General features: G+C 44.5%; 1 protein-coding gene across 1 annotated transcript in view; it reads right to left on the bottom strand.

Moving 5' to 3' along the window:
* Positions 1–3001: 3001 nt before the first annotated feature.
* LOC124796140 (carboxypeptidase B-like) overlaps positions 3002–20699 on the bottom strand; it is a 164664-nt gene continuing 146966 nt past the window's right edge. Inside the window, exon 7 of the mRNA XM_047260232.1 lies at positions 3002–3210. Within this exon, the coding sequence (XP_047116188.1) occupies positions 3002–3210 (209 nt within the window). The remainder of the gene's footprint in view (positions 3211–20699) is intronic.

Below are 20699 nucleotides of genomic sequence, written 5' to 3'. Positions count from 1 at the left end.
TCGAACTGTGGTATCGTGTTGAAGCTGCATGTGCAGCTGTACCTGTAAACGCGATCCAAGCTCTGTTTGACTCAATGCCCAGGCGTATCATGGCCGTTATTATGGCCAGAGGTGGTTGTTCTGGGTATTGATTTCTCAGCATCTATGCACCCAAATGTCGTCAAAATATAATCACATGTCAGTTCTAGTAAAATATATTTGTCCAATGAATACCCGTTAATCATCCGCATTTCTTCTTGGTGTAACAATTTTAATGGCCAGTAGTGTAAGTTTAAGAATACTGATCATGCTGTCCATCGACAAACCAGTCACGTTCTGTTTGACGTTAATGAGACACACTGGCAGATCTCTTGTCACTTTGACTTCGCTGCCGGCTTTTCATTGGCGGACTTTAAGTGTAACACCCTTGTGAGGCCACACGCATTGTCACACGCGCAGTCCCCCGCCAGTCAGCCCGCACGCTATTCGTTCGTTTCTTTCGTCAGTCGACTCGACCGAATAGAGTAGTTGTACTTTCCTCTGTATCACGCGTGTCCGCGTCATCATATTTTATACGTTTCTGGCACATAGGTAGCTAACACATAAGTACGAGAAAAGTCGCTGCGATTCTAGTGATCTCGATACGTTATTCTGTCTGGCATTCGTTCGAGGAAAGTCGCGAATATTCCACTGTTTTGTGATTAGAAAGAGGCTAATGGGAGAGATTCTTCAATACAAGCAAACGAGTATAGGCGTCCTTAATGATCGTGATTCTGTTACGCAAGTGCTGTCTGTTTGTCACAGATCTGACTATCCTACTTTGCACACGCTGTACAAAATATTTGCTTGTCTACCTGCATCTATTGCTACAGCAGAAAGAAGTTTTTCAACATTGCGGCGTACAAAGACACGACTGAGGTCGACAATGGAGGAGGATCGACTTACTAGCTTAGCTCTGTTGAACACTCACCCTGACACTGATTGTCCTATTGACGATGTAATTAACCAAATTGCCAGAACAATAGGCGCATAGAATTCATCATTTAAGGAAGAGAACGACAATGTAACTTTTTTTTGAGTCATGAGAGGGCATTGTCTTGTATATATTGTATAATCAGTTTAAATAAAACCTTTTTAAACTTTGCATGTGACTATTTTTTATTACAGTAAAAGCAAAGGCAGCTCAAGATATCTTTAGCGCCCCCTCCTTGAAGCATTTCTGTGGCCGCCACTGCATACAAGTGGCAAAGCGCCTTCAGAACTCGCATTGGCTATTTCACTCTGCACCGTGAATAGGTTACTGTTATTACACTATTCGACACCTGCACAGTTAAACTTTATCTGGCTAAGTTTTATGGAATTTCGAATTTCAAAAATATTGTTTCAGGTTGAGCGGTATAGTATTTTTCGGCAAGGACCATTTGCCAATTGTGTATTACATGGTGTAATTACCAAGTTCCGTACTTGAGCAAAAGTGTCACCTATATTTAAGGTTTCAAAGTAACCTGTGAAACAGGCGCTACGGACAGATAAATTATACGATAAATATAACAGTCGAGCTAAACATTCTACTCATTTTTATTTCCTTTGCTGCGTCTTTCTTTAAGTACAGATTAGCATGTAAGACCACATTGTACTGAAATTCATTTTTGTTTCATGTTTGTTGACATGGGACCACACATGGGAGAGAAGCGCACTCTGAAAGCTGATAATGGAGACGGGATACGATGTGTACTTACGCCACGGTCCTACACAATTCGGTGTGTGGCCAACAGCTGATTTCAGTAGTTCCGTCCAGACTATATGAGTAAATAATGTATCTGAGTTAATGTTCGTTTTATTGAGAAAGGAAAATGTGTTGAAAAATATATTAAATGAATTGAAGTGTATGTGTTGTAAATATCATTAAAATGGTATCAAGTGGACAACATTTTTTGGGAATGCAGCAATGAAATGTAACTGGCTCAACACTTATTGATTTAAGGCTGGATAGGGGTAAAAACATGGCAGTGTGTGTGAGAACATATATTGAATGTTTGCTTGTAAGGTTCTGCTTAATGGATATCAGTAAAACTGTACTGTGAAATGATGAATATTCTAAGTTCAGAAGAATCAGAACTTTTGTGAATTTATATATGGAGGATATATTTCTAAATGTGGGTTTTTGGAGAGTCCCGGCTTGCTCAGAAACAGTTTTTCGTTTCAGTTTTCATTGAACTAAATGTTATAACTGACACTGTGCACTTTTTATTGCCTTCTATTCCATTATTAAAAATATTAATGAGCGCATTGTGGTCCAGTACGTGATTGCACAGAGAGGGGTTTTTGTTTACTAAAGGAGAAATCTACTAATTTTGAACTCAAAGAAAAATAAAATAAAATAAATGAAAGATAAAATTATTTTTGTTGTAACAGTTTTGCTTGAGAATGTGTTATTTCATTTGTTCATGTACCACACAGATAAAGTGGTATATTCTTACTAACGATATTTTTATAACTGCAGCCGGCCGGAGTGGCCGTGCGGTTCTAGGCGCTCCAGTCTAGAACCGGGCGACCTCAACGGTCGCAGGTTCAAATCCTGCCTCGGGCATGGATGTGTGTGATGTCCTTAGGTTAGTTACTTTTAAGTAGTTCTAAGTTCTAGGGGACCGATGACCTCAGAAGTTAAGTCCCATAGTGCTCAGAGCCATATATAACTGCAGGTTTGCGGACATCGTGAAGGAGTTGGCTGAAAATTACGTCCAATCCGCAAACCACAGTACAATAATGTTTTTGTTTCGTCACCGACGTGTGTGTAATGTTTGCGACTGTGCAAGGTTTCAGCTTCCAAATTAATACTTTTATTAAGCTATTTTAGTCACAGCAACTTTTTGGTACACAGGAGTAGGAGAATCAAAGGGCATTCAATGAAAATGCATGTAGGCTGCTCGTTTTTTTAATATCACACATATTTATTATATTCATTGGCAAATTTTTGTGCAACTTGTTGGGGAGAACACCTGCACCACACGGAGCTGTTCAGTCAACCACTCAGCCTGCTCCTTCCGAAGTTGTCAGCGACGTACTGACCAAAAGCTCGGACCGCTTCGAAGAAGGGCGTCACGATGCCAATGATGTCGGATGTGGGGGGGTCGAAGCCGGCGTCGCCGCCCCCTGGAAGCTCCAGTGTGTACGACAGTGCCACACCCCCCACGGCTTTCGCCCAGTCAGCGCTGGTGCCGGCGGCTGCGTCTGGAAAAAAATTAAAAAAAATAAAATAAAAATAATGAAAGAAAGTCTTCACCTTATCAAGATCTACAGAATGCACCGCATTCGTGTACAAGAAGTGTTAATGCATGCATTGCATCCGTTAAGAAATGAGCTTTTCATGTATATAAATTACTGATTTAAGTAATCAGTGCACATTAATCACGAAATTACTGTTTCACAGTGAGACCTACGTCCCAACCAGTACAGAAATGGAACAAAACAGTTACAGGAATGCTCTGACATTAAAATCACTAGCTGTATTACACAGTCCAGACACATCACTGTGACCATCTGTTTCAAACGTCGGATTAACTAACTTTTGGAGCGCAGACATGCAGGAAGAGAGTCTGTGAGCTTCTGGAAGATACCAACAGGGATGTGCAGCCACGCCGAGTTCAGTGCCGTGCCTAACTGCGCTGGCTTTCTCGAATCAGGATCCGTGGCGCGAACAGCCTGATGCAGGTGGTCCCACAGATTCTCGACTGGGATGAAATCCGACAAGTTTAGCTGCCAAGAGAGTACGGTCGACTCGTCCTGGTGCTCAAGCACGTACGCCGTGAGCTGTGCGACACTGTGCTGTGGGAAAGGAAAGGCATGGGAGGATAGGTGCACACTTGCGTTGATCCATTGCGTCTTCCAGAATGACGAAATCATCTAGAGGTTGCCATGAAAACATTCCCCCACAACCCTCCCTCGGACAGCCTGGATTCCTCTGATGATTGTTACAGGGTGTTAGGTTTCCGACGTTTCACGCCGATGGAGCATAGTGCGTGATTCAGCTGAAAAGGCCACACGTCTTCGCTCAGTGGACATGCAATTGAGGTCATCGATGAACAGCAGTCAGCGTGGGTGCATCGACCAGGGGCCTGCTGCTCTACATCTACATACATACTCCGCAATCCACCATACGGTGCGTGTCGGAGGGTACCTCGTACCACAACTAGCATCTTCTCTCCCTGTTCCACTCCCAAACAGAACGAGGGAAAAATGACTGCCTTTATGCCTCTGTACGAGCCCTAATCTCTCTTACCTTATCTTTGTGGTCTTTTCGCTAAATATAAGTTGGCGGCAGTAAAATTGTTCTGCAGTCAGCCTCAGATGCTGGTTCTCTAAATTTCCTCAGTAGCGATTCGCGAAAAGAACGCCTCCTTTCCTCTAGAGACTCCCACCCGAGTTCCTGAAGCATTTCCGTAACACTCGCGTGATGATCAAACCTACCAGCAACAAATCTAGCAGCCCGCCTCTGAATTGCTTCTATGTCCTCCATCAATCCGACCTGATAGGGATCCCAAACGCTCGAGCAGTACTTAAGAATAGGTTGTATTACACTTTTATAAGCGGTCTCCTTTACAGATGAACCACATCTTCCCAAAATTCTACCAATGAACCCAAGACGACTATCCGCCTTCCCCACATTACATGCTTGTCCCACTTCATATCGCTCTGCAATGTTACGCCAAAATATTTAATCGATGTGACTGTGTCAAGCGCTACACTACTAATGGAGTAGTCAAACATTACAGGATTCTTTTTCCTATTCATCTGCATTAATTTACATTTGTCTATATTCAGAGTTAGCTGCCACTCTTTACACCAATCACAAATCCTGTCCAAGTCATCTTGTATCCTCCTACAGTCATTCAACGACGACACCTTCCCGTGTACCACATCATCATCAGCAAACAGCCGCACATTGCTATCCACCCTATCCAAAAGATCGTTTATGTAGATAGAAAACAACAGCGGACCTACCACACTTCCCTGCTGCACTCCAGATGATACCCTCACCTCCGATGAACATTCACCATCGAGGACAACGTACTGGGTTCTATTACTTAAGAAGTCTTCGAGCCACTCACATACTTTCCAACCAATCCCATACGCTCGTACCTTAGTTAGAGATCTGCAGTGGGGCACCGAGTCAAACGCTTTCCGGAAGTCAAGGAATATGGCATCCGTCTGATACCCTTCATCCATGGTTCGGAAGATATCGTGTGAAAAAAGTGCGAGTTGCGTTTCGCAGGAGCGATGCTTTCAAAAGCCGTGCTGATGCGTGGACAGAAACTTCTCTGTCTCAAGAAAACTCATTATATTCGAACTGTGAATATGTCCGAGAAGCCTGAAGCAAACTGATGTTAAGGATAATATTGGTCTCTAATTTTGAGGATCCGTCCTTCTACCCTTCTTATATATAGGCGTCACCTGCGCTTTTTCCCAGTCGCTCGGGACTTTACGTTGGGCAAGACAATCGCGATAAATGCAAGCTAAGTAAGGAGCCAATGCAGTAGTAACCGAATTGGAATCCCATCAGGACCTGGCGATCTATTTATTTTCAACCTATTCAGCTGCTTCACAACTTCAGGGATGTCTATCACTATGTCCTCCATACGGGAATCTGTACGAGACTCAAACGGCGGTATGTTGTACGATCCTCCTGCGTGAAAGATTTCTCAAATACTAAATTTAAAATTTCAGCTTTCGTTTTGCTGTCTGCCAGGCCAGACTGATTAGTGAGTGACTGGATGGAAGCCTTCGACCCGCCTACCGATTTTACGTAAGACCAGAATTTCCCTGGGTTTTCAGCAAGATCTTTTGCTAAGGTATGACGGTGGTAGTGGTTGTATGCTTCGCGCATCGCTCTTTTTACTGCAGCACGAATCTCTAACTTTTCCCTGTCCTCATTCTCCCGATCTTTCTTGTACCGCGAGTGCAACTGTCTCTGCTTCCTGAGCGTTCTCCGAACTGCGCTGTTAAACCACGGTGGGTCTCTTCCGTCCGTAACCCACTTTTTCGGCACATACTTCTCCACTGCGTGATTTACAATGTGTTTAAAATTTGCCCATAATTCTTCCACGGCCGTTGAGACCAATATACAGCAATGTTCGCTGAACGGTCATTGTAGAGACACATTTGCTAGCCCCTGGGTTCCTCTGGGAGGACAATTGCTAAAGGCTGTTCCACCCCTGTCATCTACAACCAGTGATGCACAACATTGGCCTCAGCGCCAGGTTTGGATAGCGCCATTTTGGCATGCACGATATGCACTGAAGAGCTAAAGAAACTGGTACAACTGCCTAATGTCGTATAGGGCCCCACGAGCAGGCAGAAGTGCCACAAAACGACGTGACATGGACTCGACTATTGTCTGAAGTAATGTTGGAAGTAACTAACACCGTGAATCCTGCAGGGCTGTCCATAAATCCGTAAGAATACCAGGCGTTGGAGAACAGCACGTTGCAAGGCATCCCCGATATGCTGAATAATGTTCATGTCTGGGGAGTCTGATGGCCAGCGGAAGTGTTTAAGCTCAGAAAAGTGTTCCTGCAGCCACTCTGTAGAAATTCTGGAGGTGTGGGGTGTCGCATTGTCCTAATGGAATTGCCCGTCTGAATGCGCAATGGACATAAATTGGTGCAGGTGATCAGGTAGGATGCTGACGTACGTTTCACCTGTCAGAGTCATGTCTAATCAGGGATCCCATATCACTACAGCTGCACACGCCCCACATCATTACAGAGCTGCCACCAGCTTCAACAGTCCCCTGCTGACAGGCAGAGTACATGGTCTCATGAGGTTGTCTCCATACCCGTACACGTCTATCCGATCGATACAATTTATAACGAGACTCGTCCAACCACGCAGTCATCAACAGTCCAATGTCGGTGTTGATGAGCTCAGGCGAGGCGAAAGCTTTCTGTTATGCATTCATCAAGGGAACACGAGGGGGCCTTCGGCTCCGAAAGCCCATATCGATGTTTCGTTGAATGGTTCCCACGCTGACACTTGTTGGTGGCCCAGCATTGAAATCTGCAGCAATTTGCGGAAGGTTTGCACTTCTGTCACGCTGAACGTCTTTAGTCGTCATTCCTCCCGTTCTTGCAGGACCGTTTTTGGTCGCAGCGATGTAAAATGATCGTACGGGAAAATCCCCACTTCATAGCTACCTCGGAGATGATGTGTCCTATCACTCGTGCCCGACTATAACACCACGTTCAAACTCACTTACATCTTTATAACCTGCCACTGTAGCAGCAGTGCCGGCCTAAGTGGCCGTGCGGTTCTAGGTGCTACAGTCTGGAGCCGGGCGACCGCTACAGTCGCAGGTTAGTATCCTGCCTCGGGTATGGATGTGTGTGATGTCCTTAGGTTAGTTAGGTTTAATTAGTTCTAAGTTCTAGGTGACTGATGACCTCAGAAGTTAAGTCGCATAGTGCTCAGAGTCATTTGAACCATTTCTTTTGTAGCAGAAGTAGGCGATATAACAACTGCGCCAAACCCTTGATGTCTTATATAGGTGTTGCCGACCGCACTGCCATATTCTGCCTGTTTACATATCTCTGTATTTGAATACGCATGCCTATACCAGTTTCTTTGGTGCTTCAGTTTACTTTAACCACGACGGCACACAAATAATTGACAAATCTACCCTTTTCGGAAATGCTTCCACCCTTGGACCGAATGACAATGTTCGTGCCGTTTTGGACTTGGACTCCACATTACGACGACAACTGCACCGTTTACTGCGTCCTCCCCGACATGCTTCTTATACCCTCCACTGCTAGTATTGGGAACTGCCGTCTGTGAGTGGTTATTGCACGTTGACGTAGAATGTTGGCGGTAGTCACATTTTTGTGAATGGACCTTACAAAAACATGACGTCAATGAAGCTCAGTACGTTGTACTTTTGGTAAAAATGATCTACTCTATAAGTGTTATATTGTATGTAAAACTGATTGCTTACGGGGAGGATTACTATCTTTTGGTTCAAAAAATCGATTTTTTAGTTGCATTTTTGGATCAATAAAAGTGTTTAGAATCCACCATTGAAACGGTTTTTCCGAATACGGAACGGAAATGTTTGTTATTCGCGGTTGAACAAAGAATGCACCTGCGTGAAATCTGTCTTTTTCATGCATCATTCTTTTTCTTTCGGAGGACGGGTTATTGTAGCGGTGCTTGGGAGGAAACACGCAAAATTCAAATGAAAGTTTGAACGCGTGTGTTTGGAAGTTAGCCCCCAAGTATTTGCATTCTGGCGCGAAGGCTGTGGAGATTGCGACTTTCCTGGCAGCGAGCAGCTTCAACGAAGGGTATTCAGCAATTCAGAAATCCTGAAGACCGTGACAACGATGTACGTCACCCTGGAACTCTATTCGACGCCGTTCACAAGCATTCGGACGACCACCGGATTCAAGCGGTCGAAAACCTCTTGTCACCGGCCGTACGAGTGGCTCTGGAGCAGCGCAGGATGGCCCATATCGAGCAGAACGCCCTATATGAGGAAGAGGAAGGACTAGTTTATGGACCCGGAACAGAAGATTGAACATAAGTTGCACAATATTGCATTTATATGTAGTCAAAACTTCAAACGCGTTTTTCTCGAAATGTCTTTCTTATCACGCGGTACGGTAACTTCAAATCTACTGAACCTATTGGCATGATTCTTTGTTTCCGACGAAGCTAACTTAATTGTCTAGCCGCTGTACCACTTTTATTCCGATCCATCAACTACAGGGTGGTGCACGAAATGTGTTACCAATTGTTTCTTTCACAATTTACGACGCACATCAGATATCCCGCAGGGATCTCTACAGCAGTACCAGCAGATCTTGGAAAAACAAATGAATTACGAAATGACGTGTAATTCACGATACTGCCTCTAGGAGACTAGTAAGCGGCAATGGCTCACAATGGAAGACTGACGACACAGCAACGATCGGCAATTGTGTTACGTTTTCATGAAACGAAAAGCCTTGTTGTGACTCAGAGGCGTTTCCGGCAACAGTTTAACGCACGATGGGTCCCTTGCAAGAAGACCATCGACAGGTTGTACGATAAATTGGTACAGGAAGGAACAGTATTGGAAGCGAAGCGACCTCGGCCTAAGCCGGGTTGTTCGCCGGAGAATATTGAAGCGGTACGAGTTTGCTGTACAGAGAAGACCCGGGAAATCGTGGTGAAAGGCAGCAGTGCAATTGGGAATATCCAGACGCTCCGTTCAACGCATTCTTAAAAGTGACCTCCATATGTACCCATACAAAATGACCTTACTGAAGAACACAAGCGAAAACTATCCTTTTAGAATGGGAGGAGCTACCCCAAAATATAATACCTTACGACACAAGCGAATGGAAATAAGCAAAGTGGACTAATATAAGTATCGAAAGCTCACTTACTTCAGATACCGTTCGAATAGTAAAAATGGCAATATTAAGTCTTTGAACAAGATCCTGAACGTGGGCTTTCCACGATGGGCTTTCCACGATAGCTTACTGTCTATCTGAATACCCATAAATTTGAACGATTCAGTTTCACTAATCATATACCCATTCTGTGAAATTAAAACTTGGGGTTTTGTTGATTTGTGTGTTAGAAACTGTAAAAACTGAATCTTACTGTGATTTAGCGTTAGTATATTTTCTACAAGCCATGAACGTATGTCATGAAATGCAGTGTGCTGGTGCTCTGTCCTGCCTTCAGAAACACCGAATGTGATCGCGAGTTTTACCTGATGGACTCTCACACTGTGAAGCCTAGGATAGGACCTGCGTACCGTGAACCCACTGAACACAGCAGAGCGCCATTTCGCCCTCCAGTCGATTCTTTCACAGCGCCAGTGTAGTCAAGCTTGGCAGAGTCGCGATGTCAGTGTCACGGTAGCCTGGCCAGACGCACACGTGATCTCAGTCCCGCTGAAAGCAAACGGTTGCCAGTGGCCAATGGTGACACATTAGGTTCAACCTTGCGCTCAGAATTCTTCCCCGAATGATAATAGGTCGACCACTGCTGCTCTCACAATGCGTTGATTTTAATGTGTGTGTGTACTACGTGGACGTCCATAACTTGGTCTACGGGAGTGGGAATGTTCCACAGGCGACTGTTGAAAGAAGCACTGATACATTACGCCGAACAAATGCAACAACCTGTCCGTCCAGCCTCCCGCAGGCCCATGTTGTAACCATGTTCAAATGACTGAAGTTGTTATACTGTAATATGTACTTATCGGCAGTGTAGACCTGTTCAACTCTAATCTCAGCAGTTATTGCCTGCAGAGTCAAAGCAGCTCATCGATGCATATTCATTGTCGATAGCACAGGTGTGGTCTTTGTAGGTGAGGAGAAAAACTAAAAACGTAAGGGTTCACAAATGCTCAGCACAGGGCAGCGTTGTGCTGGCAGTGCAGCCTGTTGCCCGAGTACATTAAATGAAATGGTATTTACTCATGCAGAGATCTTCGTGTGACACTAGAGGTGGAGTCGCTGCAGAATATGATAACCAGCAAGAATCTCCTGCGCCCGTGATTGTCCCTCACCGTGGTGGGGTGTCACTAGGTTGAGCATCCACACAGGCACCACTCAATCTGCCCCATGCTTGCTTTTACTCCAGCTGAAATTCCCCCCACCCCCACCCCCCGCTCCTCCAGCTGCCACGGTAACGCGGACAGGTAAGCAGAGGAGTCCGCCCCGCTTGTTTACTACCATCGCCGGAGTGTAGGGTGGCCCTGCACACGCTAGGCTGGGCCGCTGCTCGTCCTTGACCGCTGACTCGACAGCGTCGCATGCTGCAGGCGACTTCCTAAACTGATTCCCGGACATTCGACTGCGCTCTTCAATCCACCACCTATACATTACTAATGCGAACCGTGTCGGTAGTCATTCCCAACGCTCCGATTGACATAACATTTGTTCAACAACATAAAAAATTATTACGAAGGCATACTTCATAACTCCCACTAATCTGCATAAAACAACAAAAAAATGAGATTCCACCTTCTCAATCATGTACTGTGTCTAGATTTCTTAATATATGAGCCAAAGGGCAGACAACTATTTATAATCTTGCAAACTACGTTGTACAACTGCTGATCGGTCCTTCTGGACTACGACACATATGTATGCAGTCTTATGAAGTTACAGTTTCATAAGTATCCCCACCAAGCTGAAAGAAGAAAATAAACAACATGATTGCACATTCTAAAAGAAAAGTTGATATAGTCTCAAAAAGGACTTGTACTGGCATTCAGACTAATTACTGAAAATTTTAGGAAGCTTTACTTGTCACCAACTATCTAACTACCACAATTAAATGTAATAGCTAAGTACTGTGCTTAGTGCACCCTCCATCTCGACGATGCACTTGAGGGTTTCCTGCTCGCCGTCCTGCGACAGCGTAATAAGTGTATATATTTCGCGAGCTCGAACCAAAGAAACGACACAGGTAAGTGTTAGTGATACACACACTCTTGCAAGGCCCGATGTCACTTGCCATAAGCTGAATTCTTTTCTCTGCATGCGCTGACGTGCCGGTGAGGCGTCACGCAGCAGTAACCAATATAACAACTGCGCCAGACAGTAGTGTCGACAGAAGTTGGTCGGGTGTCAAAGGTATTTAACTACTCTTTGCTCGGATTGATTCGGGTGGTGAGTCACTTATTTTACTATATTTTCGAAGGTCTGTGTGGGAGAGAAACGCAGGCCGAAGCAGCTGTGTGCGACTGCCTCCACCAAGTTCCAGGATGGTTGAGCCTAGGTGACTATGGCGGTGGTCGGGCGCTGTCTCTTTCGAAGGCGTCCTCGGTAACAGGGTAACCCAGGCCTTCCCTCGGTCTGATGAAAGGCAATGAGATTCGTGTAGACCGCTGAAGGAGCCAAGAAGGCGTGCACTACACGCAGGAAGCGGCTGCTAGGGTAGGGGAGTACTTGCGGCGTGCACAGGGGACTTTTTAGGTTAGAAAACCCCTACCTTGGGATCAAAGGCGATTTGCCTGTTAGATCAGCCACAATGACCTCAGAATCTTAGTCCTCGCAGATCAGAGGTAGAAAAGGTTAATATGATTTTAGTAAACTGCAGGAGCATCCAAGGAAAAGTCCCAGAATTAGTATCGCTTACTGAAGGTTATAATGCACGGATACTATTGAGAACAGAAAGCTGGTTGAAACTAGACGACAATGACAACGAAATCCTATGTTCAGATTGGAATGTTTATCGTAAGGATAGGTTTGTCGCCAATAATGGTGGCTGTGTGTTTATTGCAGTAAAAAAAGCGATAAAAACTAGGGAGGTTATCACGTATTCCGAATGCGAATCAATCTGAGTGAAAATTAGTATCAAAGAACGGTCAAAAATGGTGATCGGATGCTTTTATAGTCCCCCTGGGTCAGGAGCGCTCCGGACAGAACTTGCAGAATATCATTAGTAATTTTCCTGACCATGCCGTGGTAATAGGGAGTGACTTCAACTTGCCAGGTATAGACTGGGAGTGTTATGCCATCAAAATTGGTGCCAGAGACTGGGATTCATGTGGCATTGTTCTGGATGCCTTGTCCGAAAGTTACCTTGAGAAGACAGATAAAGAAGCAATTCGTGAGGGTAGCGTTTTAGACCTCCTGGCAACAAACAGACCAGAACTTATTGAATCAGTTAACGTAGAGGAATGTATCAGTGATCATAAGGCTGTGACAGCATCTATGGTAGGAAGATATATTTGCTTAGCAAGGATGACAGGATACAAATTTCAGAATATCTCAGCAGTCAGCATCAAATATTCGGTGTTGAGGATGAAGATGTGGCGAACAAATGGAAAAAATTCAAAGGCATCGTTCAATATGCCCCAGACAAGTATGTACCGAGTAAGGTTTTAAGAAATGGTAAAGCTCGCTAGGTAAACTAAGAGCACTTCATCTCAGATTCAAGATAAGTAAGAACCTAGCTGACGAGCAAAAGCTGAACAAAGCGAAAATGAGCGTAAGGAGAGCAATGAGAGAAGCGTTCAATGACTTTGAAAGTAAAACGTTGTCAGCCGACCTGAGTAAAAACTCTTAAGAGATTTTGGACGTACGTAAAATCAGTAAGTAGGTCAAAATCATCTATTCATTCCCTCAGCGACCACACCGGCACCCAAACGTAAAATAATAGAGGGATGGCCGATATACTGAATTCGGTCTTCCGCTGCTGTTTCTCCACGGAAGATCGTAACACTGTCCCTCATTTCAAACGTCGTACGAACGTCTAAATGGCAGATATTGAGATAACCTATCGTGGAACTGAAAAGTGACTGCAATCACTTAGTAGTGGAAAGGCGTCAGGACCAAATGAGATACGTATAAGATTCTATAAAGATTACGCGAAAGAACTTGCTCCTCTTGTAGCAGTAATTTATCGTAGATCACTGGAACAATGAAACGTGCTTAACGACTGGAGAAAAGAACAGATCATTCCCGTTTATAAGAAAGGCCGTAAGACACATGCACATAATTATAGACTTATATCGTTGACATCAATCTGTTGCAGAATTATGGAACATGTCTTATGCTAAAAAATTATGACTTGTTTGAAAAATGAACATCTCCTCGATAAAAATCAACATGTGTTTCACAAACACAGATCCTGCGAAACTCAGCTCGCTCTGTTCCTCCATGGGATCCACAACGCAGTGGACAACGGCGCTCAAGTCGGCCTGCAGACTTTCTTGCAGATAGAACTCAACACGTCGTTCTTAAAAAAATGTTCAAATGTGTGTGAAATCTTATGGGACTTAACTGCTAAGGTCACCAGTCCCTAAGCTTACACACTACTTAACCTAAATTATCCGAAGGACAAACACACACACACACACACACACACACACACACACACACACACACACACACACACCCATGCCCGAGGGAGAACTAGTACCTCCGCCGGGATCAGCCTCACAGTCCATGACTGCAGCGTCTTAGACTGCTCGGCTACGTCGATCGTAACGGAACTGTATCGACAGATGTAAAGGTAATATCCGGAGTACCACAGGGAAGTGTGATAGCACCGTGGCTGTTTATAGTATATATAAATGATGTAGTAGAAAGCGTCTGATGCCCTTTAAGGCTATTTGCAGATGATGCAGTTGTCTACAGTAGCAACGCCAGAGGAAAGCAAGAATTTTCAGAACGACCTAGAGAGAAATGATGAATGGTGCAGGCTCTGGCAGTTGACCCTGAACGTAAATAAATGCTACAAATTGCGCATACCTGGGAAAAGAAATCCACTACTGTACATCTACTCTGTTGATGACGAACAGCTGGAGACAGCGTCTGCGGTCAAATAACTAGGAGTAACTATCCAGAACGACCTTAAGTGGAATAACCACATGAAACAGATAGTGGGAAAAGCAGATACCAGACTCAGATTCATCAGAAGAATCTTAAGGAAAAGTGGCTTATAAGGCTCTCGTTCGCCCGATTCTTGAGTATTGTTTATCTATCTGGGATCACTATCAGGTAGGACTCACAGAGGAGATAGAGAAGATCCAAAGAAGACCGGCGTGTTTAATCACGGAATCGTTTAGCTGGCGAGACAGCGTTACGGAGATACTAACCAAACTCCACTGGCAGACGGTTACAGTACAGACGTCACGGAGAGATTTACTACTTAAATTTTGGGACAGGACTTTTCAGAAGGAGTCCGCCCACATACATCTCGCATATTGATCACGAGGAGAAAATTCGAGAAATTAGTGTCAATATCGACAATCATTATTCCCACACACTATTCGGGAGTATCTGCAGTTCGTGGTCGTGCAGTAGCGTTCTCGCTTCCCGCACCCGGGTTCCCGGGTTCGATTCCCGGCGGGGTCAGGGATTTTCTCTGCCTCGTGATGACCGGGTATTGTGTGCTGTCCTTAGGTTAGTTAGGTTTAAGTAGTTCTAAGTTCTAGGGGACTGATGGCCATAGATGTTAGGTCCCATAGTGCTCAGAGCCATTTGAACCATTTTTTTTATTCGGGAGTGGAACAAGGTTGGAGGAATCAGATAGTGGTAGCGAAAATACCCTCCGCCACACACCATTAGGAGGCTTGCAGAGTATGATGCAGATATAGATGTAGATGATAATAGATTTACAACAAGTGGGGGGTGCACGATCGAGCGTGGATTCTCCCAGCGCGACGCTGTGCTCCCTGTGCTAGGTGCTAGGGCTGTTGGGCATTGTATCGACGTAGTCTGAGAATCTCGACTTGTTGGCAGCAGGGCCTCCCGTGGGAATGGTGTTGTGCTTTGTCGGTTACTCTTCCCACGCTGCGGTCTTGCCGCGCGCGCTTTCGAAGAGCAAGCTGACTGGCTGACAGCTGGCTACACTTGCCAACAAAGGAAGGCGCCACGACTTTGGGGGTGGGCGGCAAGCCTCTCAATTGAAGTACGATTTTTCATGGTGATCTGCAGGGCTTGTTGCGCGTTAGTTTGTATCCTCGACTGGCCGCTATCGGCAGTCATCCGGCTCGGTGGGGTCGGCGCATCTTAATTTTTCAGAGTTTATGCAGAGACAGAATTTTCTCGGGGGGATTCTATACCGGACCAGCTGTGAGAGAAGACTTAGAGATTGGACATCTGGTCGAGATGAGAATTGTCACTGTCTCGGGAGCCCGGACGGAGTTTTGTAGGTGCTGATTCGTTGTGCCGGTCCGTATAGCTCGCTTTCCATGTCGCAACTTATCGGAACATCTCCACGGCTGCAGCTCGTCGGGCAGGCTAACGATCCTGACTGCAGCCTGCAATGATGCCCATTACCGATAACTGAGTTAGGACGAACTGAGACAAACGTTTGCTAAAGTATTCTGCAGCTGCTGGAAACTACGGACTTTCATCTTCCATGAATCATTTTGCGCTATAAACAGTCATGATGCGAAACGAGTCAAAAATTGCAAATTAATTTGTACATCTGTTTGTACTCTAAACATCACCACATAATTACTTTTCCCTCCGAAGTGAAAACAAGTATACAGATAGAGTTAGCAGTTCCTGCCAACCACCTTTTACACATTACAAACATAGAAACTCTTCTACGGAATAGGAGTTGTATAGGTGAAAGTTTCTCAATTTGTTTTAAAATTTTACCTCGCTGCTTGTTAGACATTTTATATCAATGGGTAAGTGGTCAAAAAGTTTTGTTGCAACGTTGTGCACCCTGTTCTGTACTAAAGACAACCTTAATATTGAGTAACGAATGTCATTTTTTCATCTAGTTTCTAATTATTTAACTCACTGTTCCTTTTGAACTGTAGTGGATTATTTACAAAAAACTTCTTGAGGCAATAAATATACTGTGAAGCAGTTGTCAGAACGCCCAACACCTTAAACAGATGTCTACAAGATGGTCGAGGGTGAGCACCACATATAATTCTTACAGCACGTTTTTGGGCAATGGAGACCTTTCTTAACTATGCGTTACCCCAGAACGTTATTCCATGTGACATTACTGAATCAAAATAAGCAAAACATGTCAACTTAGTGATATCTCTCTCTCCCAAAAATTTGCTATGATTCTAGGTCCAAATGTGGCTGAACTAAGTTGTTTTGGGAGTTCCAAAATGTGTTTTTTTCCAATTTAATTTCTGGTCAATATGGAAGTGTAAGAATTTTGAAGTTTCCACCATGTGTATTATTTCATCACCATGTGTCATACTTATCACTGGTGCAGTACCCCTAGAGGTGCACAGCTGAGTATGATGAGCTTTTGTGAAATTCAGGGTGAGACCATTACAATACTGGTGTCATCTGCAAAATTCTGGTTGTTGTACATTAGACGGTAGATCATTTAGATACGAGAAACTGTAGCGTACCAAAGATTGAGCCTTGTGGAACCCCCACACGTGATTTCGCCCCAGTCAGAATTATTTGCCTGTTCTCTATTGGTTGAATTACTGTTAAGTACAACTTTCAGCGTTATTTTGGTTAGATATGACGTGATCCGTTGGTTGGCTATACCATCAGTCCCATAAAACTTCAACTTATCTAGGAGTATACTATGATTCACACAAGCAAATGCCTTGGATAGGTCACAGAAAATACCTATCGATGGTATTTTGTTACGTAATGTTTGTAATATCTGGTGTAACATGTAAATGGCAAACCCAGTAGAGCAACCCTTCTGAAACCCAAACTGTGATTTCTTGACGATGTTATTGTCGCCAAGGTGAGATACTATTCTAGAATAAATCACCTTCTGAAAAATTTTATGACGACGCAATCACCGTACCTCCACGCACTGTGCCCAGGGTGGATCTGACGTACAAATGGGATTCTTAGATGAGTTCTGCTACCGCCCACCCCACCCCGATTACTGTTCAAAAATGGTTCAAATGGCTCTGAGTACTATGGGACTTAACATCTTAGGTCATCAGTCCCCTAGAACTTAGAACTACTTAAACCTAACTAACCTAAGGACATCACACACATCCATGCCCGAGGCAGGATTCGAACCTGCGACCGTAGCAGTCCCGCGGTTCCGGACTGCAGCGCCAGAACCGCACGGCCACCGCGGCCGGCGACCACTGTTCCCCAAGATAGCGAGTTAGCAATCTGTTCTGATAATCAGCCCACTCACAATAGAGAAAAGGAAGCTACAACGGTTTGAAAAGGTCCCCACTTCAACTTTTTCAACTAATTACTACTTGCTATGTACTGTCGTAATATGTGACTATTGGATTTTTTTTTTTTGTTCCTTAAATTAATATATCTCATTGTGACCCCAAACCTCGCTATAATATGTCATTATAGAACATCACTAGAATATCATGCATTTAATCTGAAGTTTGAACGGGAGATTAATCAGGAACTTGTAGATAATGTAAAGGATCAACCCATTAAAAACAGGGCTAGACGGATGCTTTCGCATCGCTGAGCAAAATAGTTTCAAATGGTTCTAATCACAATGGGACTTAACTACTGAGGTCATCAGTCCCCCAGACTTACACCTAACTGAGAACATCACACACATCGATGCCCGAGGCAGGATTCGAACTTGCGACCGTAGCATCGGCGCGGTTTCGGACTGATGCGCCTAGAACCACTCGGCCACAACGGCTGGTGGAGATTAGTTTCACCTCACCACCAGGTACCCTTTAAACCGATAAGCGGTATACCAGTAGAGATTTGACAGGCAAACTCATGACAAAGAATACGCATGTGGTTGGTACTCTTCGTCTAAATTGCAATGGAATTCACATAGAAATTGTAGTGAACAAACTGAAATAGCCAGAAGTGATTGCGAACGAGAACTGTCCTGGGAATTGTGGTCTTGAAATGAAAGAGAAAAGAAGCGTTGGTTCTTTCGACCAGGTATTCGAGTTAAATGGGAAAAGTGACATCCAGAAGACGGATTTTGGTTCAAATGGCTCTGAGCACTATGGTACTTAACTTCTTAGGTCATCAGTCCCCTAGAACTTAGAACTACTTAAACCTAACTAACCTAAGGACATCACACACATCCATGCCCGAGGCAGGATTCGAACCTGCGACCGTAGCAGTCCCGCGGTTCCGGACTGCAGCGCCAGAACCGCACGGCCACCGCGGCCGGCGACCACTGTTCCCCAAGATAGCGAGTTAGCAATCTGTTCTGATAATCAGCCCACTCACAATAGAGAAAAGGAAGCTACAACGGTTTGAAAAGGTCCCCACTTCAACTTTTTCAACTAATTACTACTTGCTATGTACTGTCGTAATATGTGACTATTGGATTTTTTTTTTTTGTTCCTTAAATTAATATATCTCATTGTGACCCCAAACCTCGCTATAATATGTCATTATAGAACATCACTAGAATATCATGCATTTAATCTGAAGTTTGAACGGGAGATTAATCAGGAACTTGTAGATAATGTAAAGGATCAACCCATTAAAAACAGGGCTAGACGGATGCTTTCGCATCGCTGAGCAAAATAGTTTCAAATGGTTCTAATCACAATGGGACTTAACTACTGAGGTCATCAGTCCCCCAGACTTACACCTAACTGAGAACATCACACACATCGATGCCCGAGGCAGGATTCGAACTTGCGACCGTAGCATCGGCGCGGTTTCGGACTGATGCGCCTAGAACCACTCGGCCACAACGGCTGGTGGAGATTAGTTTCACCTCACCACCAGGTACCCTTTAAACCGATAAGCGGTATACCAGTAGAGATTTGACAGGCAAACTCATGACAAAGAATACGCATGTGGTTGGTACTCTTCGTCTAAATTGCAATGGAATTCACATAGAAATTGTAGTGAACAAACTGAAATAGCCAGAAGTGATTGCGAACGAGAACTGTCCTGGGAATTGTGGTCTTGAAATGAAAGAGAAAAGAAGCGTTGGTTCTTTCGACCAGGTATTCGAGTTAAATGGGAAAAGTGACATCCAGAAGACGGATTTTGGTTCAAATGGCTCTGAGCACTATGGTACTTAACTTCTTAGGTAATCAGTCCCATAGAACATAGAACTACTTAAACCTAACTAACCTAAGGACATCACACACATCCATGCCCGAGGCAGGATTCGAACCTGCGACCGTAGCAGTACCGCGGTTCCAGACTGCAGCGCCTAGAACCGCACGGCCACCGCGGCCGGCTACGGATTTTGGAAATCCAAAAATTGTTACTGAACATAATATGAGAAAAGCTGTTTACCTTACTGACGACGGTTCAAACCCGTGTCTGGCCATTCAGATTTAGGTTTTCTATGATTTTCCTAAATCACTCCAGGTGAAGAACGGTAGGATTCCTTTGAAAGGGCACGGTCGATTTCCTTCCATATACTTTTGACACAATCCGAGCTTGTGCTCCGTCTCTAATCACCTCGATGCCTACGGGACATTAACCCAATCTTTCTTTCTTCCTGTTGATCTTACTGATCAGATCAGTACATATTGTGCTCCATCGAGGGAGACAGTAAAATTGTATCGAAAATCAGCATTCTATCTGTTTTAGGATGTGGCGAATGTGTTATATGTATTCCAAGATGCGAGGGGATGGAAAATGTAGCTCACAATATTTCGGACACAGTTGATAGATGCGCTGACACGAGATTCAGAAGACGGAATTCCAGTCAGTATTGAAACAAGTAGCTAAAACCATTCGGGTGCACAGCAGCTAGAAAGTTATCTAAACGGGCAGTACTTACCTATTGTAAATTGTGGAAGTCTAAACCCCATCTCTGTACTAAATATTTTAATTAACTTCATTACAGTTTTAAGGGACAGTCAAATGAAAACGTAACTCCCGCCACAACGGGCCCATAGAATGATTCCACACGAAGACAATCGCCACACATGTTAATACATTTATACCACTGTGTGATGAAACGACCAATTTCTATTTTGCAAAACGCGGGCATCAGCACACACTCTTGCACTTGCCCGTCCTACTGAAACAGACACCCTCGTGTGCCTTTTTTCAGGCCACCAAAGACGTGAAAATCATACGGTGAAAGATCAAGGCCGTAAGGAGATGTTCCCGACCCAAACCGCCGAAGTGTAGCCTCCGTCCGGTTAGCAGTGTGGGGGGCGGCCCTTATCGCGCAACAGGGAGACTTCGTCCTACAGCTTTCCTGGACATTTTGACTTTACGACGCGTCACGGTTTCTGCATAGTGTCTTCGTAGCGCCGCACATTGGTTGTGATTCTGCATTCGAGGGACTCGACGAGTAGAGTTGCACACCGTAGCGCCCGTCCCTGCACT

The sequence above is a fragment of the Schistocerca piceifrons genome, chromosome 4 (genome assembly GCF_021461385.2).
Source record: "Schistocerca piceifrons isolate TAMUIC-IGC-003096 chromosome 4, iqSchPice1.1, whole genome shotgun sequence".
In the NCBI taxonomy this organism is placed as follows: domain Eukaryota; kingdom Metazoa; phylum Arthropoda; class Insecta; order Orthoptera; family Acrididae; genus Schistocerca; species Schistocerca piceifrons.
Note: the sequence above shows the minus strand (reverse complement) of the source record. Positions and strands in the feature narration are given on the sequence as shown.